The 26,786-nt window shown below is 42.9% G+C and overlaps 2 protein-coding genes across 6 annotated transcripts in view; both read right to left on the bottom strand.

Annotated features, from left to right (window-relative positions):
- The window catches only part of SLC2A8 (solute carrier family 2 member 8), a 92,216-nt gene that overhangs the window by 31,958 nt on the left and 33,472 nt on the right, over positions 1-26,786 (bottom strand). For 2 of the 5 annotated variants that reach the window (XM_073314504.1, XM_073314510.1), the window contains exon 1: positions 11,507-11,571. The exons of the other annotated variants lie outside the window; for them this stretch is intronic. The gene's annotated coding sequence lies outside the window, so the exon portion shown is untranslated. Of the gene's footprint in view, positions 1-11,506; positions 11,572-26,786 lie in introns of those variants that run through there. 5 annotated transcript variants of the gene reach the window in all.
- Positions 1,914-25,961, bottom strand: LOC140899277 (uncharacterized). Its single transcript, XM_073314511.1, has 3 exons — positions 25,933-25,961; positions 21,137-21,185; positions 1,914-11,744 (listed from the first exon to the last, which is right to left on the bottom strand). Exons 1-3 carry the CDS (start codon positions 25,944-25,946, stop codon positions 10,383-10,385), a joined length of 1,425 nt encoding a protein of 474 aa, XP_073170612.1. The 5' UTR covers positions 25,947-25,961; the 3' UTR covers positions 1,914-10,382.

Genomic DNA, 26,786 nt, shown 5'->3' with positions numbered 1-26,786 from the left:
TGTTTAAAACCAGAGTCCTAACCCATTCACCCCTTTACAATGGTAATTTCTTTTTGTTGAGACTGGTTAAAATACACAACTCGATTGCAGATGTAGTGAGGAGTGATGTTCAGTTCTTTTTTGGGGACACTTTACATGCTTGTGACTGAAACACGTGGTCAGCTAATCACCACAGCTAATTAAAATGACAATTCACCCATAATTTGTTTCCGCTTAGTCATGGTGTCATATGACATTTTGGAAGACAAAATGGGTCTGTAGTGTATCCTACCTTTTTCCCAACCAAGAAGAAAGCACTCAACTAGAATGGGATGGTGAATTACAAAAGAATTACATTAATGTGCTGTGCTAAGTGAGTGTTAAGGCCAGTGTAAGAGTAGGACCAATCTCTTAACCCTTGAACAGGTACACTGCATAAAGTTATCTTGAATTTAGTTGAGCGACTGACTATAGATTCTTCATGCACTAGCACAGCCCCACTGACGGATACTTGACTCACTTAGTACTTGGATAAATAGAGAGGGCGTTAGCGTGATACCGCAATATAATTAGTTAGTGCTTTACAGAACAGCTAAGCCATCAGAACTAACCCAAGTCAAACTAAAGGGATACCCTGCTGGTTTGATAGAGGCCTTTGTATGACTATTCAATAAGCACATTACGGCTATTGATAACTTGCTACCATTCACTTTAGGCGCTGCTCAAGAACCACCAAAATACAAGGGAGTTGCTTATTATTGCACCAGTTTCTATCCGTCCCTTGCCCTGCGCCCTCCCCTTCCTCCATACGCTATGTGGGCCTACAAGGGTTTAGCTAATTAGTGGTGCAGCACCATGAGCTGAGGATGAAGAAGTTGTCCCCACAGAAACTCACAATGGGGACCTAGCGAAGAGCAGTACAAACAAAACAATAATGCTTATCTGTGCTGTGGATGATTACTTGGATAATGTTTATTTTGATGGAATATATGTAAAACGCTGATTTAGAATCATTTTGAAGAGATCAGCCAGCAAAGAGACAATAAGTATCAAGTAGTTAATTCAGTCATTTACAGTGGGAACCCAAAAGTGTAATATAAAAGTCAAATTATAAATTGCTGAATGAAAACCTAAATGCTACAGGGAAATCCTGTATGAGTAAAACCCCTTCTCTAATGGTCCAATACTGCAGTCTGTTCTGTGAAGACAGATTTCTGCAACTCCACAAAAGCTCACTGATAAGGAACTGAATGGATGGAAAGTTTTGCTTGGGCAGATCAGATTGTGAGACTGCAACCTAAAGTTTCATTTGAGTAAAAGTTATTTATAGACATGAAAAATAACCTGTCTACCACCCTAAGTGGTAGACAGCACGGAGTCCCCACTACCTACCAATGTTGCCAGAAGTTTCCTCAGTAAGGAGGGCCCTTCTGCATGGGGAACAGATTTGGCTTTTGGTATCTTAGCATACGAAACCACTATCACTATTAATAAAGCATGAATGAACACATTAGTAAACAAGTCAGTGGGAGGGTGTCTGATTTTTTTTTCCTCCCCCCGTGACAGGTTTTGTCACAGAGATCACCTTGGGACTGTCACCTGATGTGCTAAACTTACCTTTAAGTCCTTTTTCCCTGCCAACTTGGGACTCTAGAACCTAGCCTTGTTGAGCCAGACATGCTAGCCTGCTGCAACAAAGACCCGGGGTCTGGGCTATGCCCCCAAAGCTGCAGGCTTTAACTGAAAACAACTCAGCAGGTTATCTATCTCCAGATACGCAGTTCCCAATGGGATCCAACCCCCAAATAAATCTGTTTTACTCTGTATAAAGCTTATACAGGGTAAACGTATAAATTGTCTGCCCTCTGTAACACTGATAGAGAGATATGCATGGGAGAGGTTTGCTCCCCCAGGTATTAATCACTTACTCTGGGTTCATTAATAAACAAAAGTGCTTTTATTAAGTATAAAAAGTAGGATTTAAGTGATTTCAAGTAATAGAAAAAAGTAAATCACCAAGCAAAAACACAAGTCTAAGCCTAGTACATTAAGAAACTGATTACAGGTAATATCTCCATGACTGGCAGCCTCTTTGTTCTGCTCCACCCCCTTTTTATAGTTTTGCACAAGGCAGGAGTCCTTTGTGCTTGGCCCCACCCCTCCTTCTGAATGGAAAAGTACAAGGATTAAGATGGATTCCAGTATTAGGTGACATGATCACATGGCCTGTGAGACCCCAGCCTCCATTCTTCCTGGGCTGGCCCACAGGTAGGTCTGCAAGTAAACAGAGCCATTTACAGTTCATTGATTCTGAAGCACCCTTAATGGCTTCCACTTAATATGTATTACTGATGTAAACAAGTTTATATCTTATTCTCCTAACTCAAGACATAGAAATAACATATGCAAACAAATAGGATGAACACACTCAGTAGATTATAAGCTTTGTAATGATACTTTACAAGAGACCTTTTGCATAAAGCATATTCCAGTTACATCATATTCACATTCATAAGCATATTTTCATAAAGCATATGGAGTACAACATCACACACACCCCTACCATTCACTGAAAGCTAAGTAAAAGTGTATGTATAAAAAAAATCAAGTCCTAGTATAGTTCAATTCTTTTCTCCATATGGCCTAGTTAAAAAATTACAGTAGTACAGGTTAACTCATAAAGGAGCAACACAATAGATCTTAACCGATTTACAAAGAACTAGAATCAGCTAATAACTGTTTCTTCATAATAAGATGAAAGATTATGGAAAACTGAGGGCAGTCTCAGCATTCACAGCTCTCCCTCCTCCACCTAGAAACAAAACAGCCTCCTTCCAAGTAACCAGCTAGCACCAACTTTTTCTCCTCAAAAGCTGCCTGTTAGAGCCCCTGCACACAGCTGAGACCAGTTAACATTTTTAGGCACCTAGGGGCAGCTGAAAAAGGCAGCCCTTTTAATGCCAGCTGTCATAACCACACAGCTAAGGGTAGCCTAGAATTCCCCCTTACCTGTAAGGGGTTAAGAAGCTCAAATAACCTGGTTGGTACCTAACCAAAAGGACCAATGGGGAAAGAAGAGACTTTCAAATCTTGGGGGAGGCTTTGTTGTGTGTGGTCTCTTGGGAAGCAGAGAAGCATCAGGTCAGAAAACTTCTTCTCCTATAAACCATCCTAAAAGTCTCTCATTACAAAAATTGTAAGTAAAAGTCAGGCAAGATGTGTTCAATTATCTTGTGTTCTGCTTGTGAATTTTTCCTTTGCTGGAGGGAGGTTTATTCCTGTTTTTTGTAACTTTGAAACTAAGCTTCGAGGAACTTCTGTTGTGTTTTTGAATCTTTTGTTACCCTGTAAAGTTATTTTCCATCCTGATTTTTACATAGGTGATTTTTTTTACCCTTTTTTTTTTTTTAAATAAAATCCTTCTTTTAAGAACCTGACTGATTTCTCTAGTGTCCTAAGACCTAGGGGTTTGGGTCTGTGATCACTTTGTAACCAATTGGTTAGGATATTAATCTCACGCCTCCCCAAGAAAGGGGGTGTAAGGGGTTGGGGGGCATATTTTGGGGGAATAGGAACTCCAAGTGGTCCTTTTCCTGATTCTTTGTTAAATCACTTGGTGGTGGCAGCGTACCCTCCAAGGGCAAACAATTTGTGCCTTGGGGAAGTTTTAACCTACGCTGGTAGAAACAAGCTTGGGGGGAGTCTTTCATACAGGTTCCCAATCTGTACCCTAGAGTTCAGAGTGGGGAGGGAACCCTGACGCCATCTAAAGTTAAAAAACCAGCACACTCTCTCAAACATCTATTCCACTCCTTTTTACTGCATTTTTGCTTATTCAAACAAAGAACTAAAAATCAGGACAGTCCCGATTTTATCGGGATGTCTGGTCACCCTATGACTGATGCCTAAATCTAGCTCTAGCAGCCACTCTTAAGAAACGTATGTTTTCCCTAGTACCTCAGGTCTTTTGATCACCATGCATTAAGAACATAAGAACGGCCATACTGGGTCAGACCAATGGTCCATCTAGCTCAGAGTCCTGTCTTCCAACAGGGGCCAGTGGCAGATGCTTCAGAGGAAATGAACAGAACAGGACAATTGAGATCCATCCCCTGTTGACTGCCAGAAGGTCTGACAGGACAGAGGCTTACGGACACCCAGAGCATAAGGTTGCATCCCTGACCATCTTGGCTAATAGCCACTACTAGACCTATGCCCCATGAATTTATCTAATGCTTTTTTGACCCCCCGTCACAACAGCCCCTGGCCACAAGTTCCACAATTTGAGCCTATTATGGTATTTTTAAAATGTTTTTCCATGCAGCTTGCAGGCATTTCACTATTTAATTACATAATGGTTGCTACTACTCAGTGGTTCAGCTATATTCACTTCTTGGACCAGATCCTGTACTCCTTTTAGGACTAAATCAAGAATTGTCTTTTCCCTTGTGGGTTCCAGGCCCAGCTGCTCCAAGAAGCAGTTATTAATGGTGTCAATAAATTTGATCTCTGCATCCCATCCTGAGATGATATGTTTTCAGTCAATATGGGGATAGTTGAAATCCCACATTATTATTGGGTTTTCTGTTTATGTAGTCTCTCTCATCTCCCTAAGCATTTCACAGTCACTATCACCATCCTGGGCAGGTGGTTGATAATATATTCCTACTGCAATATTCTTCTTATTCAAGCATGGAATTTCTGATCCTAGAGATTCTATGAGACAGGTTGAATCATTTTAGATTTTTTACTATGTTTGACTCCATGTTTTCTTGCACACATAGCGCCATCTCCCCACCAGCGTAACCTACATGGTCATTCCTATATATTTTGCACTCTATTGTGTCCCATTGATTATCCTCATTCCACCAAGTTTCTGTGATGCCCATTATATCAATATTTTTATTTAATACCAGCCAGTCAAGTTCACTCATCTTAGTATTTAGAATTCTTGCATATGTATACAAGCACTTATGAAATTTGTAAATTTTTGTCTGCTTCATCTGATGTAACTGAATGGGACTCTTATTTTGTTTGACTGTTTCTCTTCAGTTCCTAACTGTACTTTATCAACTTCTATCCTCTCCTCTTTACTAGGGTAAGCAGAGTCAGGATGAGCTCTCCCCTGACATCTGGTGGTGAGTCATGGTGGGTTGTGGAAAAGAACTTCAGGGGCTGATCTCATTTGCATAGGAACACCCACCCTGCCTAGATGGTCACTTTGGCTGCTGTAGGAGCCCCAGTTTCTCTGTTATTGGGGCAGGAATAAACTGTTATTATCCTGATTATGTGAATCAAGGATAGTGGAACTGTACTCGGCCTTTTGTTATGATGGAGGGACTCACCATCAACTAAGCAGCACTCGCTAGGCAAGGGTCATGGGTTCCAAAACTCAGTGAATGACTGGGATGATTTAGTTGAGGATTGGTTCTGCTTTGATCGGTTAGACTAGATGATCTCCTGAGGTCCCTTCCAACCCTGATATTCTATGACTGGAGAGAGGCTGGGGACAGGTATTAATACTTGGTCGCATGGGCCTCATGATGAGGGCCTTACATGCTAATTGCACTTTCTCCTCTCTCCACTATCAGAGCTAATTTTGATTTCATTAGGAGTCTAGATACAGGATGCTGAGCTGAATTCACTTTGGGCTAATGGTGCACCAGCACTGAGGCTCACAAGCTGAAATCACAAAAGAGCTAAACTTACGAAGAGCTGAAATCACTGAGCGTTGTGTTAAGTAGTGGGGGAGCCTGAAGATATATGGCAGAGCAGTTTGCGGGACGGTGAGCAGAGCAGCGTGGCTGATGGAGCAGAGCAGTTTGTCGGATGCCTGGAGCAGCTCATGGGGGTGGTTGGCAGAGCGGAGCCCCATGGAGAGGTGGGGCAATCAGCTTTGGACCACGTAAGGTGCCCCTTAACCTCCCCCCCCCATCTCCACCCCGGTTGGGAGGTAAAACTCTGCAGATAAACTTTCGAACTCTGGGGCTGCCCTGACCAGGGACAGAGACTTTTGGGTTATTGGACTTTTGGGACTTTGGGTGATTTTGGGTTGCTGGACTCAAGAACCAAAGGGAAAGGACATGCTCCAATTTGCTTGGGGTGGGTTTTTGCTCATGGGTTGTGTTATGAATCCGGTTGGTGGTGTTCCCCCAACATAATGCCACATTGTTTCTCTCTGTTATTAAAAGCCTTTTTGCTACACTCAGACTCTGTGCTTGCGAGAGGGGAAGTATTGCCTCTTGGAGGTGCCCAGCGGGGGTGGTATATATTTGTCCCAGGTTACTGGGTGGGGACTCGAGCCGGTTTTGCATTGTGTTATTGGAATGGAACCCCCAGATACTGAACCCGGCCCTTGTTGCTGCCAACTCTGATGGGCAGACGGGTTACACTAGGTTGTAAAGTGTTCCCTTTAATAAATCCTCCCCTAAAGGATGTGGCTGTCTGAACCATGTGCTGCCCTGCACCTGTAGGCTTTCCCCCAGTTCTTAATTTAAAAGCTTCTCAATTATGCTTTTAATTTTAAAATATCAGCAATCTGGTTCTGTTTCGGCTTAGGTAGAGCCCACCTTCTCATATAGGTTTCTCCTTTCTTAAAAGGTTCCCCTGTTCCTAATAAACCTAAATCCCCGCCCTCCAAACACCACTGTCTCATCCATGCATTGAGAATCTGCAGTTCTGCCTAACTGTCCCTGTGTGTGGAATTGGAAGCATTTCAGAGAATGCTAACATGGAGGTCCTGAACTTTAACTTATTAGCTAGCAGCCTAAATTAGTCCTCAAGGACTTCTCTCCTACCTTTCCCTAGGTCAGTGGTCACCAACGAGTTGATTGTGATCAACTGGTCGATCCTGGAGACTCTCCCAGTCGATCGTGATCTCCGGCTGCGGCGAAGCAGCAGGGCTGCCTGCCGCGGCCCAACGCCTCTCCCAGAAGCAGCCAGCAGGGGTCTTCACGCGCTGCTGCTGCCTGCAGGCATCACCCCTGCAGCTCCCATAGCTGGGAACAGAGAGCTGTGGCAAATGGGAGCTGCAGAGCCAGTGCCTGCAGAGAGGGATAGCATGCGGAGCCATGTGCCCCCCACAGGGGCACTTTGGTCCCTTCTGGGAGTGGCATGGTCACGTTGTGCACTACTGGCTGGCAGGGTGTGTGTGTGGGGGGGTGGCCCGGCTCGTGATGGGGAGGAGGTGCTGATGTGCCTGAGTAGGGCCGGGGCAGGCAAGGAGCCTGCCTGAGCCCCGTTGTGCCACCGATTGGGAGCTGTCTGAGGTAAGTGCCACCTGCTGGGAGCCTGCACCCCAACCCTGAGCCTGCTCCTGAAGCCAGCACCCCATACCCTCTCCTGCACCCAAAGCCTCTGCCCTGAGCCTCCTCCCAGAGCCAAGTATCAGGGGTAGCCGTGTTAGTCTGTATCCAGAAAAACAACAAGGAGTCCGGTGGCACCTTAAAGACTAACATTTATTTGAGCATAAGCTTTCATGGGTAAAAACCCCACTTCTTCAGATGCATGGAGTGAAAATTACAGATGCAGACATAAATATACTGACACATGAAGAGAAGGGAGTTACCTCACAAGTGGAGAACCAGTGTTGACAGGGCCAATTCGATCATAGAATCATAGAATATCAGGGTTGGAAGGGACCTCAGGAGGTCATCTAGTCCAACCCCCTGCTCAAAGCAGGACCAACACCCACTAAATCATCCCAGCCAGGGCTTTGTCAAGCCTGACCTTAAAAACTTCTAAGGAAGGAGATTCTACCACCTCCCTAGGTAACGCATTCCAGGTAACGCATCAGAGTGGATGTAGTCCACTCCCAACAATAGATGAGGAGGTGTCAATTGCAGGAGAGGCAAAGCTGCTTCTGTAATGAGCCAGTCCCTATTCAAGCCCAAATTAATGGTGGTAAATTTGCAAATGAATCTTAGTTCTGCTGTTTCTCTTTGAAGTCTGTTTCTGAAGTTTTTTTGTTCAAGTACAGCTACTTTCAAATCTGTTATGGAATGTCCAGGAAGATTGAAGTGTTCTCCCACTGGCTTTTGTACGTTACCATTCCTGATGTCCGATTTGTGTCCATTTATTTTTTTACATAGGGACTGTCCGGTTTGGCCAATGTACATGGCAGAGGGGCATTGCTGGCACATGATGGCATATATCACATTAGTAGATGTGCAGGTGAATGAACCTCTGATGGTGTGGCTGATGTGGTTTGGTCCTCTGATGGTGTCGCTAGAGTAGATATGGGGACAGAGTAGGCAACGAGTTTTGCTACAGGGATAGGTTCCTGTGTTAGTGTTTCTGTGGTGCGGTGTCTAGTTGCTGGTGAGTATTTGCTTCAGGTTGGGGGGCTGTCTGTAAGCAAGGACTGGCCTGTCTCCCAAGGTCTGGGAGAGTGAGGGATCGTTTTCCAGGATAGGTTGTAGATTGTTGATAATGTGCTGGAGAGGTTTTATCTGGGGGCTGTAAGTGATGGCCAGTGGTGTTCTGTTTTCCTTATGGGGCCTGTCCTGTAGAAGGTGATTTCTGGGTACCCGTCTCGCTCTGTCAATCTGTTTATCAAGCATTCTTAAAACTACAATACCCACCTGGGGAAGTGAGGAAACAGGGAAGGGGCAGGATAGATCCTGGGTTGCCCTTCAATTCAAAAAGTGTCTTTGGGTGTTAAAAGGTTGGAGACCATTGCCCTAGGTCATTGGTACATGTAGGTACTACAACCCCCAGCTCCTCCTTTGCATGGTACATAACTCAGCCTAGATGTTCTGTGAGGTCTACAACCTTCACGCTCAGCCAGCAATTCGCCAGCAATTTTTCCAGTCATCACAAACCCAACTATCTATATTTCTAAAAATCAAATCCCTCGTTACTATTCCTGTCGCTTCCTAATAACTTGCCTCAGAGAGGTATCCTCAGTGCAGGAGGATACCATGATATCATCTATAGAGGATATTGGAAACAACACTTGGTGGAGACCCAAGTTACAGATAATGTGCAATTAAAAATTCCCATGCAGACAAGACAACAATCAGTGAATAAGTCTGTTATAAATATAAAGGAAAGGGTAACCACCTTTTGTTATGCCTGCTGCTCTGTCCCCCAGGCAGAGAGACAGAATTTACAGCTGCAATCACCTTTTACAAAACCTTTTAAAATCCTGCTGTGCTTCTGGTTCAAAATGATCTTTGGTTTAAAATGATCCCACCTCTACCGCCATGTCAAGGTTTTTTCCCCACTCTGAACTTTAGGGTACAGATGTGGGGACCTCCATGAAAGACCCCCTAAGCTTATTTTTACCAGCTTAGGTTAAAAACTTTCCCGAGGTACAAACTTTGCCTTGTTTTTGAACCGTATGCTGCCACCACCAAGCATTTTAAACAAAGAACAAGGAAACAGCCCACTTGGAGACATCTTCACCCAAAATATCCCCCCAAGCCCTATACCCCCTTTTCTGGGGAAAGCTTGATAAGAATCTTCACCAATTTGTACAGGTGAACACAGACCCAAACCCTTGGATTTTAAGAACAATGAAAAATTAATTAGGTTTTTAAAAGAAGAATTTTAATTAAAGAAAAGGTAAAAGAATCATCTCTGTAAAATTAGGATGGTAAATACCTTACAGGGTAATTAGATTTAAAATATAGAGAATCCCTCTAGGCAAAACCTTACATTACAAAAAGACACAAAACCAAAAATATACATTCCATCCAGCACAGCTTATTTTACCAGCCATTAAACAAAAGGAAATCTAACGCATTTCTAGCTAGATTACTTACTAACTTAACAGGAGTTGTGAGGCTGCATTTTTTATTTGTTTTCAGCAAAAGCATTATACAGACAGACCAAACCCTTTGTCCCCCCCCCCCAATCTGAAATAATTTTGTTCCCTTTATTGGCCATTTTGGGTTAGGTGCCAGCGGGGTTACCTTAGCTTTATAACATCGGATAAGGATAAATACATTTACCAGTGATCTAAAGCATGTGGGACCTTGTGACGATCTACAACGACCCATGAAGCTGTGAAAAAGACTCAGATCACTTCAATTTAATTCTCCACTGCAATTAAACTGAGTGAAATATGAGAGCCTAGAGACAGCATCTGAGAAATAGGCAATGTGTGTATATTTGGTGCAAGCAGCTCATGGCCCTCAGACTGAGTACGGGCTCTGGAGACCAGAGTGGCTGAACTGGCAGAGCTAAGGGAGACAGAGGTACATAGATGACACTTTCTGGGGCACAGTAGAGTGGTCCCATCCCTGGTCTGATAGCCTCTGTGGTGTTAAGGAGGATGAAAGTCCTGGGGAAGGAGAACCTCAAGCTGGAGCAGACCTTAGTTGGGACCCTCCTTTCAGAATCTATACATATTGGTAATCCACCCCTTCCCCACCCCCTCATGGTCTCATTTTCCGCACTTAGAACACTGTTTTCTGTAGCACTTTGTTAACATTCATGACTAATGATGAGTTATATCTCCAGATAGTTGTATCCCTAATCAGGGATTCTCTAGGAAGCTTTCCTTGAAGGGCTTCCCGGCAATGATAAATAAGGGCAATATCAATGGGAACATTCACACTGTCTGCATAGGCATGTAGGACAGAGTGGACTGACGTCTGAACCACTTTCCTTGGATCAACTATCATTTTTTTAGGATTAAATACATTTTTTCTGTTAGGCTCTCTGTGAATATGCTGCAGGATGTTAACACCAGGCACAGCATTCCAGGATGTAATGTTGAATATGTCAGTAGAAGCATATACAGTTTTAGGGAAGACGTGGCTCTCAAAGAGGAAAATGCCAGCCCCTGGATTTTGCTCCTGAAGGCCACTCATCATAATTTTCCAGTCTGGGTGTTTCATGGGCAAAATAATTTCATCAATATCATTAAGAAGCACAAACTTGCTCTTGTACATGTTGCGGTAAACACAGTCATTTAGAGCTGTGATTTGTCCATAGTAGCCAATGTCTTTGGTATCCATAGAAAAATGCCATCGAGAAGAAACGTTGAGGTATGAAGTAATTGGCCAGGGAATTATCTCAATGGTTCCTTCTGCAATATAAAATTCCAAGGCTTTCTCCATCAGTTGGCTGCAACTGTTCTTATAGATAATAACTTTCTGTGCCCCAAGAATTTTATACATCTCCATGGCCTGTATAAATTGTAAGACATTACTATAATTTCCAAACATGGGAGAGAGACACACAGTGAATTCAATGGGTAAGGTCTCAGGCTTGCGGTTTTTTATTTCAAACCTTGGTAGTTGGTCAATATTTCCTTTAGGTTCCCAACTGATGGATACAAAGTTTGGATCACAGTTTTGAGGTTCTGAACAAAGCAAGTCTGCTGCCCCGTAAGGGAATCCAAATCGATCTGAATGAACATCTATTGCTGCCGTTGATACATATATTTCACCATCAGGCTGGCAGCAGAACCAACAGAAAAGGTCTTTCACTTTTTCATGGTGAACAATCCCAATCACGCGGGTTATTTTGCTTTTTCTATTATCGAAGTATGGGGCAATGATAAAAGTTCTAGTACCTTTTATGGCTGTGATTGTATTGCTGGCAAGTTCTCCTCTACAGAGGTTGCCTTCTTGTGGTGTTATATTTGGTAGGAGAGAGTGCCCCTGTGTCCAAAGATAATACAGAATCATCAAAGTGAAAGCAAAAATGCAAGCAGCAGCTACATAGTATGATTTTCTTTTACAGCATAACATTTCAGACGGATTTAAATGCAGATGCAGTTGAATTTTTTCCAGAACTTCAGACAGACACACCTACAGGAGAAGGAGATCATGAAATGCAGGTCAGACCGTGGTATACCATGTCCACTGCTTTGTGTCAGAGAAGGTACTTGTTCTGTTTTTCCCTTTCTGCACAATAGCAATTATCAGTGTTTCAGTTTGCTCTCAGATGGGTCACTGTACATTGTGACTTGTCAAAGGACCTGTTAATTATATTACCTTTAGAATCTAAAGGCTTATGTCTAGCTAAAAAAACTTACCCCAGGAATGTATGGGCCTAACAGCCATTTTAACATATTCACCTCTTTTTAACATAATCACCTCTTTTTAAAACTAATGCTTCTAATTACAAATAATGTATTCCTCTTAAAAACTGGGAAGGGAAAGCTACCTTTCCTCAAGAGTGCCTACCAATCCTTCATCCCACGGTTTTTCTCCTCTTAGCATCTGACATCCACCCCGAAGCCCTCTTTCTCCAGTTGCCATAAAAATTCCTTGTTGTACTGAGCCACAGCAGATGACACTGTGGGCTCAGACTGGAGCATAAGCTCTGGGGCCTTCCCCCCTCATGGGGTCCCTGAGTCTGGGTTCCAGCCCTAGTGCAAACATCTATTCCGCAATTAAACAGCTCCTTATCCTTAGCCAAGTCAGCTGGTAAAGGCCAGAAGCAGGTTTTTAATTGCAGTGTAGACTTACGCTCTGTGCTGCAGTTCCTCATCTGTGAAAACTGTACTTTTTTACCCCTTGAGGGTTAATACATTAACAATGCAAGCTTAGATACTATGGTACCATACAAGTACCTAAAATAGACACAGTCAATTACATTTAAGCACACACAATGCATCTGTCTTGCACAGGGCAAAAAACAACAAAACCATAAACCTCCGTCTACCTCGAGCTTGCTAGTAGACTTTGCCTCGGCCTGGAGGAGGATCTCCTGGGGCTCAGTACATTAGCCACCTCCACACTGTTTACAGTTTACAGTTTATTGAAACTCACTGGGAATGAGAGCAAATGCAATGCTGAGGCTCCAGCTCATGCAGAATATGACAGCCCCTGCCATGAGACGGGCTACTGGGATCATGTTAGTCTGTGCTCCAGACCCTCCACTGGCTCCCTGTGTGTTTCTGGACTCAGTCCTGATTGTCAAGACCATTACCAAGACAGACATAGTAACATCAACAACCACATCTCTATGCATGACACACAGACATCTATGCTCTCTGGAGGTCAGCGGTGCACAAACTCCACGGAGGGTGGGGAGTTACACTGCTCAACCTACACACTATTGTAATAATGTTTGTACAAAGTATGTCTTGTGAGGTATAATTTGCTGATCAATCATATCATGGCAAAATGCACATAGAAGTGTTATATGTGAAGTTATAAACAAACTGAAATCATGACTAAAAGTATGTTTTCCTGAGAACTTCCTGGGGAGTGGCCAAGCCAGTTCCTCAGAGACAAAGGACAAGCTGACACCTCAGCCAGGTGTAAACAAGGCTGATGGACCATTACCTTCAAAATGGCTATTCTTTGGCAGGAAAGGGGACGGGGCAAAAATCTACATCTTAGCAAAGAAACAACATAGAGTTCCCTTAGAATCCTAGAATATCAGGGTTGGAAGGGACCTCAGAAGGTCATCTAGTCCAACCCCCTGCTCAAAGCAGGACCAATCCCCAATTTTTGCCCCAGATCCCTAAATGGCCCCCTCAAGGATTGAACTCACAACCCTGGTTTTAGCAGGCCAATGCTCAAACCACTGAACGATCCCTTCCCCCGGTAGCGATCCCTCCCCCCAGCTGGTAGCTATGCCCCTCGTTTAGAGCGCTGGGAGAGCCGTCTCCCAGTGCTCTGCTGCGACTACACAAGCCACACAGCAGCGCTTTAGTGTTGCTACTGTAGACTAGACCTAATATAGTTTGTTAGTCACCAGTAAACATTTTACCTTTATTTTTCTTGTAATTGTTTCTGACTTTTATGCCTTGTTACTTGTACTCAGTTAAAATCGATCTCTTTGTAGTTAAATTTGTTTTATCTAATCCAGTGTATTAAAATGAAAGTGTCCAGGTAACTATTTAAAATAGTAAACTGGCATATTATTCCCTTAAAAGAATAAGACATAATATACTTGTACTGTCCAAGAGAGGGCTGGGCAGTACAGGGCATACATTTCTAGGGGAAGATCTGAGACTGGGGGTGTGTTGGAGTCACTCTGCAGCAAAACTGAGGCTGGTCAGAGCCAAGTTGTGTTTGGCTGGCTGCAGCAAACACACACACACACTTACATGGTGGTGACTGTTTGTGAGCAGGCCAGGTTTGTGGCTACAGCAGCAAAGCATTGTAAAGTGCACCACAAGTTACAGAGCTGGGATGACACAGCTACACAGTCTGGATTGTGTACTGGTATATCACAAGGGGTCTCCCACCCATCAGGAGCATGCTGTAACCACCCACATATGGGATATTATGATGTAGGTCACTCTTAATCTCTCCTGTTGAAACTTCCACTTTGGATAAATAAAGAGTCATGGGGAGGGAGAGAGAGAGAGAGAGAAAAAATGACTCCACATCCTAGTGGCTAAGGCACCCAAGTGGGAGACCCAGGGTCCAGTCCCCCTGCTCCAATGTTTATTTCTCTGAAGTGGAGCAGCTTCAGTGGGAGAGATTGAGGAGCTCCACATCAGAATATTCCATAGCTCAGGGGTAAGAGGTGGGAGACCTGCATTCAAATCCTCTCTCCCCATCAGGCAGAGAAGAGAATTTAACCTGGGTTTCCCATATCCTGAATAAGTGTTCTAACCACTGGGGTAAGAGTTGGAGAGGTGGCAGGGGCATCACCAATGCAAGAAACAGAGGAGGAACAGGCAAGAATGGCTTAGGCACCTAACTCCATGAGAGGGATTGGCTTAACACACATACTTCTCATTGGCATCTCCAACTGGCTAGTTTAAGTGAGTTCCTGTCTAGTGTGCTGGCTTTTACAGATCCCATTCTTGGGCACCTGTCTGTTCCCCTTGCATTGTATAGGGTGCCTAAACCAGGCTTTGTGGATTCCAGTGATTTTCAAGGCACCTGAAAGTTAAGCATTGTGATGCTGAGCATCACCACACCCAAATCCCTTTGTGAATCTGGGCCTGAGACCACAAAACTTGCTGAGGCTTCCATTTTCATGTTATTTAATAGGCTTTTTCAGCAAGAAGTTTGCTACAGAAAATATATCAATATCATCTGACACCTGGATTTAAGCCAGATCAAGTAGGAGAGATTGCATGCCAATGCTTGTGAAGCTACTTATTGAGAAGGGCTCCTATGATGTTATTGACATGAAGTGTGACCATATAGATCATTGGTGCAACCAAGGTCCTATAGTTGCACCAAATCTTGTACAAAGGAGATCAAGTAAGGTATTTATAAAAAGGTTATGATTTGCTGGTTACGATTATGCTATCTGTATGCATGTATCATTTTTGTATTTAAAGTTATAAGCCTTGGCTCTATTCCTGGATTTCAAATGTTGGCTCCAGGGGTAACACCTAGAAAGTAATCAGCCAGATATGCCATGTAAGATATCTGCAAAAATGTTATAATTTGCCAGATATGATAATCTTGTTTTATATGTTTGTATCACCTTTGTATTGTGGGTTTTAGATATGTATGTATTTCAAACTTGTGCTATGCTTCTGGGTGACACCCCTGGACAGTTTGGCATCAGCACTGCCTAGCCTGCTTGATGGCCCATTAGGGACTATCAGCGATACAACTGACCCACTGAGAGAAGGCAGATACACCTTATGACTCAGCAAGGCATGCAGGGACATGTCTATGGAGAGAACTCTAAGGCTTCCAAGCCATGTGCTGGGCAGCTTGTGTCTGAAACAAAGGAAGCACAGGCTGCATGGCAAGAGATTATAAAAGGCAGCTGCATCTTCTCCATTTTGTCTTCAGTCCTGCTTCTTACCCTCTGGAGGAACTTTGCTACAAACTGAAGCTCTGAACAATGGACTGAATGACCCATCCAAGCTGTGGATGTACTCCAGAGACTTAACTTAAGCTAGCAGTTTATTCCATCACTGCTACAAGCCTGAAACAAGAACTTTACCATAAATGTGCCTTAGTAGTAAAGGACCACCAGCCTTGGGCTGTGACTGCCCTGTTCTAAGCAATTTGTCCTGAATTGATACTCTCAGAAGTGTCCCGCCAAAGGCCACTGTGTTACAGCTTCTCATCTCCACTAAGTATTTAGGCTGACAGCAGGCATTGAAAGATGGGCTGCTTAGGGTCTGACTTCAGGAAAGAATCGCATTTCTCCAGGTTATTTTTGTTTGTAAGCAATTTTCTGAGTTGCAGGAGCACTTTCTGTAATAGAGGGGGAAGATCTAAACAGAAAATATTGTGAAGAGTCATTTCAAGTTATCCATCTTGGTTCCTAGCAAGCCCCCTCAACCCTGCACTTCCTAGTTTAAGTTTCTCCTCCCTGAGAGGAGAGGAAAATGTTTAGTCAGATTATTCAAAATTCCTTGCGGGTGATGTAACGATGCTGGTTTTGGTGGGACCCAAATGAGAGTACCAATTCAGGACAAATTACTTAAAGCTGGGCAGTTACAGCCCAAGGGTGGGATTCCTTTGCACACCAAGGGAAACCAAACCAGCCAAACAGAGAGGACTTTGGTTTTACCCCGCTGGCTAACCATAAGTCACACAAGCAATTCTCTTAGACACTCCAGTTTCCCAATATCACCACCAGTACCACTCATTATGGGGAGGAATGGTTATGAAAACCAATATCCCAGTAAAAGAAAAAAAAGGTTCTCTCGATCCCAAAGGACCAAGCCCCATACCCAGGTCAATATGCAAGTTAGATCTTACCCACAAATGACGCTGTTGCCAATCCTTTAGAATCTAAAATCTAAAGGTTTATTCATAAAAGGAAAAAAATATAGATGAGAGCTAGAATTGGTTAAATTGACTTAATTATATACAGTAATGGCAAAGTTCTTGGTTCCAGCTTGTAGCAGTGATGGAATAAACTGCAGGTTCAAATCAAATCTCTGGAGTACATCCGCAGCTTGGATGGGTCATTCAGTCCTTTGTTCAGAGCTTCAATTTGTAGCAAAGTTCCTCCAGAGGTAAGAAGCAGGACTGAAGATAAAATGGAGAAGATGCAGCTGCCTTTTATAGTCTCTTACCATGCAGCCTGTGCTTTCTTTGTAGGAATTAAGCACAGATTTGGGAAGTTTAGTTTAGGTATTTCTTGTCAGAAGTAATGTAGTCCTTTCCCTTTTTATTTAAGGATCTTCAGGGAGTGCTCATGTCTTAATTCTCTTGTGACCTATATTTTAATGATTCATATGTTACTCAGTTCATTACAAAATCAGAACATCTCAGCATATATACTTTAAAATGTATATTTCTTGGACTTTGATAGCACTTTCTAGTAGAGGATCTCAAATCACTTAAATACTAATTAAGTCCCTTCATGAGCACAGTATTATTTCTAACTTAAACAGAGAAAGAAAAGTGAGGGACAGAGAATGTGATGCACCCAAGGCATGTGGCAAGACTAGGAACAGAACCCAGCTATACGGAGCCATGGCCTCCTGCTCTGACACCTCTTTCTGATATATTAAAGAGGCCCTGTTGTACCTCTATAATTAAGGGTGGATTCAATTTTTCCAGTTAAAACAGGCACTCAACCTCATATGATGCATCTTCCCCAAACTTGAAGAACATAATCTATTAAGACTGAATTTTCTGAGGACTTTCAACTAAATCTGTTAATTCAGGAGTTTAAATGAATTTTAAATGGGCCCTTTACAAATTTTTCTGAGTCTTTCACCTTTTTTCAGGTCCCTCTCACTAACAAACAACTGTCAGTTACCCTTCAAACTTGCAATATAATTAAAACTATTAAGCAAAGTGAATTGTATCTGTTCCTCAGTTTTTAAGTAATCAGCTAATTTCTTTAAAATAATTAAATTGTTTACTCTGACAGCTCCTATCGGGATTGTGTTCCAGAACTTCTCCCCTCTGATGGTTAGAAACCACCTACTAATTTCCACCCTAAATTTGTTCATGGCCAGTTTATTTCCCTTTGTTCTTGTGCCAACTACTGTCCTTTAGCTTAAATAGCTCTTCACCCTCCTGATATTTACCCTATAATGTATGTAGGGAGAGTACTCATATCCCCTTTTAGCCTTCTTTTGGCTTCTCTCTGTGCTCTATGGTTAGAAAACTGGAGAGGAAACTGCAGAGGAAATCCTGCAGACCTCAGTTCAGTCAGAAGTAATAATGGCCAAACTTCCTGGAGAGGGGAACTATGAACTCCAACACTGGGGCTTGACTGCCACTGTTGAAGCACTGTGGCTTTAGGAGAGGCTCCAATGCTTCAGAAGCCACAGTTGGCCCAGGTAAACAGATGTGGCATTTGACAGGCTTCCCCACCCCAGGAATGCAGGCACCGTTGTGTCAGAGTTAGGATTACAGGTAATGAAGACCTGCTGTACTCCCAGCAGTTAGCTCTCATGCACCCTCAGCATCCACATGTACCATTGCACACCCCTGCATCCTCTCCCCCCAGCTTCTTACATGTGCTGTATTAAAACCCCAGGAAATACCACAAATTTTTTTTAAACAAAATGTTTAAGATTGTTCTTAAGGGTTTGCTTTGGGACAATGGGGAATGTCAAACTTGAACAAGGAAATGCCAAGTTATGAGACATCTCCTATCAGTACCCAGTTCACAGGGACTGCTCTAATTTACAGCAGCCTTCCAATACCTGCCTATGGCCAAGAGTTGACAGTGTGCAACTGCAAAGTAACATGGTCACTCACTTCCTGCTCCCTCCCAGATCTACTCTGAGGGCAGTGCAGAAGGGCAACACAAGGCTACGTACAGTGGCTCTTTTGCTGGCCCTACATTTGGAGAATCCCCCTTGGGGGGCTTTTTTATGCTTCTGGAGCAGGGGCCAGAATCTGGCCCCAAGACTCTTTTCCTGTCACACAAATTTATGTTGGGCCATTATTACTCAGTGCAACAGTAATGTAATCACACACAAGATTTAGAGTACTTCAGAATCAAAACATGAAAGAGAGTAAATCATTCTCTCAAACTTTATAGACATTTCAGCATCAGTACAGAATGTTTCCAAGATATATTTACCATACCCCTAATTCCAAACTATTTGTTGAGGTGTGCTGGTGGTCCCTCCTTGCCCCCATTTTATATAACAGAAAGCAGATAATATTTAACATTTTGTTCTTGAATTAATCTGGTGTATTGAAAACACAAAATATCTCTAGTCCTTATAATGAATGCTTTGCTAAATGCATTTTACAATAAAGATAAAATTGTCAATTGTAGCCTATAGAATTAACCTGCTTGCTTGCATATATATATATATATATATATATATCTTCTTCTATTTTAAGTATTTGGTTTATTGTAACAGGTCTATAGATTTATATTAAAGTAAGTTAGGCTGTAATGCAAGGGACCTACAGGCCATATCCTGTATGTTGAGCTAAGGCAAAGTTATGTCTGAGACCTTTCACCTAGATAGATATAGGTAGAATGGCATAGGGGGTTTCCAAGCTTGTACCCTCAAACTTAACAGGTACACCACAAGGAAAGAACCGAAATAACGTGTGTGTATAATCTAATGTCATTAATATATATGTACATGTCATCAATATGTACAAACATACTAGTCTATGGAGTAAGAGTACGCTAACATTTTTGTGGGTGAGAAATGAAGTTTGGGCATAAAAGGAGGGTTCAGGCACCTGTGCCCTATAAAAGAAGTGACCCACCTTGCTAGGGGAGCCTGTACTTGTTTTTCTTAAACTTTCTAAGTTCCAAGGGAACTAGGCTGAGCTCAGTTTCCTTAAGCTTTGTTCTTAGTTTTGTTTATTAGGTTTTAATTTTAAGTTTAAGTTAGTTAAGTAAACTCTAATTTAGCTTCGATAGCTCTTAGCTCTAGCTTCGATAGCTCTTAGCTCTAGCTTCTTCTAAGCTTTGCACTTCTCATTCGAGAATTGAGGAACCTGAACTGCCAGAGGCGAGGCTGGTCCTGTGTCTCTCACCACCTGGTTATCAAGAAAGGGTATACTAACTAAGTATATTAATCAAACCTTTGTAGCATATAATACCATATATATCTTTTAAATAGCAGTAATACAACTGTAGCTTTGTAACTCTGTTTATTTTACCATTCAATTACTACTTCATTCATCTTAATAAAAAGTCTTTAAGGCTATATCTGTCTCAGTGTGAGCTTCTTGTCATACCCCCAAGGGTCCTTTGTAAATTCTGTGGAGCCTGATTCGGAACAAAAACCTTTTTATCTTCTGATCAAACAGATTGGCGAGCCTAAAACGCATACTATCCAAATTAATATTATTAACTTCCTAAATCGGGCAACAGACTGGCGAGCCAGGCACAAGTCTCGAGGAGTGTGTGACAGGGATTTTCAGGATTTCCAGGCATCTTTAGACCCCTTAAAATCTCCCCTGAGGTATAAGTAAAGAGTTAGAGTTAGAGAGCAAGACTGTGTGTCTTACTCACCCACTCTTAACAACACAGGAACCTGATTTCCTGTGACTGCTTCTTAGCAGCCATCCCAGTATTTCCTGTTACGTACTGTGTTTTAGCTTAGAGGTTTTAAATTTAATCTTGCAAGATAAATAATAGTGTTGTTATTATTTAAAGTAATACACGCGTTTAAGGGGCTTTGTTGAAGGTTGAAGTTATAACAAATGGTACTGATATTAGCAGTAGCACTGAGCCCAATGACCCACACTGGTGGGGGGGGAGTTGATAAATCTATGTATTAATTGCTGCCAAAAGGCCACAGTAACTCAAAACTTGTACGGTTTGAGCTACCTTATTTCAGTCTCCTCAACTCTCCTGGGCTGCACCTCTGATCCATCTGCCTCAGTTTTCCCCAGCTGTTTGGCAGGTCCCGACAGAGGAAAGAAACCTCTCGATCAGCTACGAGCCATTGAGGGAAGAAGGGGGAACGCACCCCCACCCCTCTATTGTTTACTTGGGACTTATTAAACTAAGTGTAAAAACCAGTTTGGGGTGTTGTTTCCTGTTGTTTCTGTAAAGGGATGCCTTTAGTTTCAGAGTAAAGAACAGAAGAGTGTTCATTATATAGTTGATTACATAGGCTAGTCAACAGTAAAGTTGTAAAATTAAAATAAGTTACGTGTTAAGATGAGTGGAGCAAGGGCAAGGGTAGAGTCTGTTAGAGTTACCCTTAGTATGGCTTTAAAAAACTTTGCCAGAAAATACATTCAGGAACATGGAGATTTAGTACAGCTAAAAAAATTGCAAGATAATCTCTAAGCACTGGAACCCATGGGGTTTTGTAAGTGAGGTGTTTAAAGTAAAAACAAAGCAGAAAAAAAGAAAGGCTAACCTGGTTAAAGAAAATAGCTGTTAAATGTCTGCTCGTGGCTTGTAGTTCGCTGGAAAAAAAATTAAATAAAAAATTAGAGCTACTCAGGAAAGCCCAGCAAACTTTGGATGAGGGAGGAAAGGTTATTCAGGATTTACCAAATCGGCTACATGTAGCTTCAGAGGAGCGGTCAGTACTTTTCCAAAAGAAGCAGAGTTTAAAAAAAAAAAAAAAGTTAAAACAGTGTAGGTACCAGGTACAGAAAGCAGGAAAGAAAGCACATTGTTGGGAGGAATGAGTGAATGCCAGCTTAAAATCGCTGGACAGCTATAAATCAAACCGTGGTCTGCTGTTGGAAAGAATCAAAGAGTTGGAAAAGATAGGAGATGTGTTAGAGGAGAACAAAGAGTCGGTTCCCAACCGTATTGGCATGGTGGAACCAATGGAAATAGAGAATGCTGCAGGGCCGGTTACGAGAAGTAGGGCAAGAGAGTTAGTTCAGGCTGATACAGTACCTTTAGGAGCGGAGTTGAAGATTAAGTCTCGGAAGCCACAGGGAGAGTCAAATGAGGAAGTTAGCAGTGCAGAAGCTACTAGCAGTCTGCAGATAGAAAAAGGAAATCCAAGGGTGGCAACACAGGAGGTGGAGTTAAGTGTCATAATAGAGAAGGTGACTAGTAATGTAAAAAATGAGATGAAACAGAGCAAAGAGGGAAGAAATATCCTCTCCTCTGTTAGTGTCTGCCTCTGATAGTAAGGCGGAAATACCTTTAAAAACTGTGATTGTCCAGGGACTAGAAGATGTGGTGTCACAAGTAACATAAGTAGCTAGTGCCTGTGATGTAGTAATCTCTAGGTTACAACAGAAAAAGATACAACAACCAAGGAAAGCAATTCTTGCTCCTCCACCCAATGTTACATTGGCACCATATAGATCAGGAGACCCTTTGGGTGGACACTTATTGGCATTTGTGCAATCATCAACATTGCCTAGGTCCCTAAAATTTTGTGGACCCTCTATACCCCTTTGGTATATGCTGGTCTCACCTGGTGTACTGGTAAAACACCCTACTACACCAGATTTACTGAACTAAGATGTCCTGAGTCAGTGTGGAAATGCCTTAAGTGTAGGACGTAAAGGTTTTATACAAAGGTACCCTGCTCAGCCAGGATTATTTCCAAAGGCACATTCTAATAGCTCTGATAAGAGAAATGTGGATTTGGGTAGGAGAAGTCAAAACATAGAAATTATAAATTCAAACTCAGATCCCAATCCGGAGAGAAGATCCACAGATTCTAATTGCCCTGTAACAGTGGTTACAAATTTAGGACTCTAGATCTGGTAGCTAAGCAAATAGGAATAATGGAGGATTCTTCAGTTGCAATGCATGCACAACGTGTACAAAAAACACTAAAAGTGTTCTGGCTTATCAAGGGAAGATGGGTTAAAATCTTACAACTCACAGTGAATCGAGCATTATGGAGTAAAAATCTTTTAAAGACACAGTAGCCCTATTGAAACATAATCAGCATCCGGGGCAAGCTGGAGAGGCCATCCTGTCTAACCTAAAGCAAAGACCTAAGTTCCCACATCAATTTCACCTGCGGTTAAGTGCAGCATGGCAGAGTCACCTAAAAAGGAAAACAGATGAGTCGCCATACATTAGTTTGTTAGTCAATAACTCTCTTCCCCATTTTCAGGAAAAGGTTAGCATGCATATAAATAATAACACTTCTTTAAAGGAGGTATTAGGCTTACTGGCCAACGCATATTCTCAGGAAGGCCCTAAAATAGGTCGGCGTGGAGGCCCTGTTGCAATACTTCAGGAACCACAAGCTAATCTCACCGTAAGAATTAAGGGACTCCCAGGGTTAGGCCAAAGTGTTCCTAAATTCTCTAGGTACCATTGTTGGCAAAATGACCCCAACCCACATAATAATCCTGGACCTTTGAGTGAGCTTGCCCCTTGACAGGGTTTATGCATTTGGACCCCAAGTAGGGGCCTGGGACCGTGTTCCTTTCTTTTCAGATGCTGCCTAGAACAATTCATGCCTGCAGAGATCCAAGTCACCACCTCCCCATAGAGATAAAAACTCAGTTGTAATAATGTTTAAAACAGTGCAGCAAATGCTTGAGGCTCAATGACAGGACATCCGGGAATTCCAAGCATGAGTGAATGAGCTGAAGATGGAAGGCCAAGGCCCAGCACCCTCGAACCGTCCGGTGGCCTCTGTTAACCCATTTCCTTCTCTCTGGTGGACAGCCTCTTCTCTTCCAGAGTTGGCTGCCTCCAAAGAGATAGAAGAAGAACCCATAGATTATTTGTCTGCATACTCTACAAATTACTTGGCATAACACCAACCGGCCCCGAGCGTAATCATAGCCCCCTTAGTCAGGGATGCAAGCCGGAGACCCACAGTATCTGCAGTGGTAGATTCATAGATTCATAGATATTTAGGTCAGAAGGGACCATTATGATCATCTAGTCTGACCTCCTGCACAACGCAGGCTACAGAATTTCACCCACCACTCCTGCAAAAAACCTCACACCTATATCTGTGCTATTGAAGTCCTCAAATCATAGTTTAAAGACTTCAAGGAGCAGAGAATCCTACAGCAAGTGACTCGTGCCCCATGCTACAGAGGAAGGAGAAAAACCTCCAGGGCCTCTTCCAATCTGCCGTGGAGGAAAATTCCTTCCCAACTCCAAATATGGCGATCAGCTAAATCCTGATCCATAAATTCCATAAATCTGTCTTATCCCATCGCTTCTTATTTCTTTACATTCTACCTCATCATTGATATACAGTGCTACTCCACCATCTTTACCGTTATTTCTGTCTTTCCTAAACAGCACAGACCCTTCAATACCTGTGGTCCAGTCAGGACGACTCTTCCACCCTGTTTCTGTTCTCCCTAGAATAGCTGGTTTCACTTCCTGCACCAGTCGCTCTAGTTCCTCCATTTTGTTACCCAGGCTCCTCGCACTGGGGTACAAACATCTTAATTTTTGCTGTTTGGCCTCGCTCACATTCTGTACCCGATTAGGCATGGTCATTCTACAGCCAGTATGACCTATTAGACTGGTATCCACGCTGCCCTTCCTCCTTATATACATTCTCCTACCCATGGCTGTATCCTTTCTTACTTCGTTTTCTTCCCTCTCAATGCTAAAATCCGGTGTGGAGATTACCTGGACATCTCCCAACCATCTCCCCCAAATTCCTAGTTTAAAGCTCTCTTAATCAGTTGTGCCAGCCTCCATCCTAGAAGTCTATTTCACTCCCTACTCAGATGAAGTCCATCCCGAGAGAACTGTCCTCTGTCCAGGAATGCCTCCCAGTGGCCATACATCCCAAAGCCCTCCTTATAGCACCACTGCCTGAGCCATCTGTTGATAGTCATAATCTTGTCACACCTTTGTTGCCCTTCTCTAGGAACAGGCAGAATTCCACTAAAGATTACCTGAGCCTCGATTTCCTTAAGCATCTTCCCCAGGCTAGCATAGTCTCCCTTAATACTTTCCAGCAAGAATCTAGCCGTTTCATTTGTTCCCACATGAAGAATAATTAGGGGATTCTTTCCTGCTCCCTTTAGGATCCTTTTCAACCTCAGGTCTACATCCCGTATCTTAGCACCTGGAAGACAACACACCCTTCTATTCTCTGGATCAGCTCTGGTTACAGGCCTGTCTATTCTTCTCAGTAAAGAGTCCCCGATCACATAGACCTGCCTTTTCCTGGTGACGGTGCTATTCTCCAGTCTATCCCCTGTTCCCTCTGGCTGCAAGTTCTTTCCATTCCTGTTCTCCCTTGTAATCCTCTTCAACCCATCCTGTATCCTCCTGGGGCTCATATTTGGTGTAGTCTCCGTTGACTCTTCCCCTTTTCCTATAGGACTAGCCTCTCTTCTCTTCTTCCTTGCCCTTCCACCTTCAGTGACTACCTGCTGAGACCCTTCTTCATTTTCCAACTCTGCAAACCTGTTCTTGAGCTCTATTCCTCCTTCACTAGCCCGTCTTTTCCTCTGCCTGGTTCTTTTAGTCACATGCTTCCACTGACCACTTTCCTCACCCAGCCTCCCTTTAGAATTCCTCAGTCCTGCTTCCATCTGCAAGTCAGAGCTTTCCCCTTCAGATACCTCATGTCTTTGCTCCATAATCTGCTCAAACCCCTTTCTAAACTCAACCAGACTTTCCACCTGCATCTCCAAACCTCGGATCTTTTCCTCCATCAGCTCTATCAGATGGCATTTCATGCAGACAAAACTCTTACCAGGTGCCCCGTCCAGGATCATGGACATACCGCAGCTTCTACATCCAGTCATCCTCATTGTGTCTTCCACTACATGGGTCACTCCCACTGCTGCCTCTGTATCTGTCATCGCCTTCCCACCTAAACCCTGTTAATCTGGGAAACACAAACCCCACCAAAACCCCACCCCCCACAGCAAAAACAAACCCCCAACAAGCACCACAAGACAAACTCCCCCTTACAAACTCCCCCTCAGACTCCCCTGTTTACAGCTCTGTTTGCTGGCTCCTGTGCCGCTGCAGCTGTCATTTCTTTGTTAACAGTTCTAGTTATTACCATCAAGGCAAACCTTATACCAGGTTTGGAATCTATGCAGTTCCTCCCAAGGGAAAAGGAGAGCCTTGGGAGAAGGCATATTCATGCATTCCACATTCATCTCAGTATGCTAAATTAGCAGCGGTGGCTTGTGTGTTGGAGTACTGTGTGCAGTTCTCCATCACCACCACCACATACCAAAGTATCTGTCTATTTTCAGACTCCTCATGGGTATGCAATTCTCTTACAGAGTTTCTGCCATGTTGAAAGACAAATGGGTTCACATCTTCTGATGGCTCACCTATTAGGTATGCATCGCTGATGAAATACATCCGCTGGTTAGAAGTAACAATCACTGTTCCAGTGTGGCCAATTAAAGTAAAAAAAATAAAAGCCCACTAAAAATTAAAACCCTATGCTACAAAAAATGGAAAGGCTAATAAATTAGCCCGAGAAGAAGCCCAATCAGGAAAATTCTGGAAAGAAAAAGATCAGGAATATTCTGTTACTACCCCTAGTCCCAGATGACCTATTGCCACAACTAAAGTTGCACAGGCTGACATACTGAATTTAAAAGAGATGCAAACATCTGATAAAGACATAGTAAAAGTAATCAAAAAGCTTTCCCAAATAAAAGAAGAAGGGTCGCTAACAGTAGAGAAGATATGAGCAACATTTGCAGGTAGTGAATGGAGTTCTCATGTATACAGGAGTACCTTTCCCTGTATGGGTAGTTCCAGCTCATTTACGTAGGGAAATGATGTTCAAGGTTCATTAAACTCCTTTAGGAGGACACCAAAGAGTGAACAAAACTGTCCAGCATCTTGCATCTGTGGGATGGTAGCCACTTCTTAGGAGGAATGTGCAACAATATTGTAATAACTGTCTGGAATGTGCTCAAGCCAATCCAACTCCATCCAAAAGAAATGTGCCATTAAAATCTCAGGTGTGTAAAGGTCCTTAAGTGGCTTTGCAGATTGACTTTGTAGGTCCTTTGCCAAGGACTCAAAGAGGTAACCAATATCTGTTAGTGGCTGTCAATCCTTTTTCAAAGTGGGTAGAGGCACTTCCTCTTTTGCAATACTGCAAAAGCCACTGCCAA

Source organism: Lepidochelys kempii, chromosome 16, assembly GCF_965140265.1.
Source record: "Lepidochelys kempii isolate rLepKem1 chromosome 16, rLepKem1.hap2, whole genome shotgun sequence".
NCBI lineage: Eukaryota > Metazoa > Chordata > Testudines > Cheloniidae > Lepidochelys > Lepidochelys kempii.
This window is presented reverse-complemented; position numbering and strand designations above follow the sequence as displayed.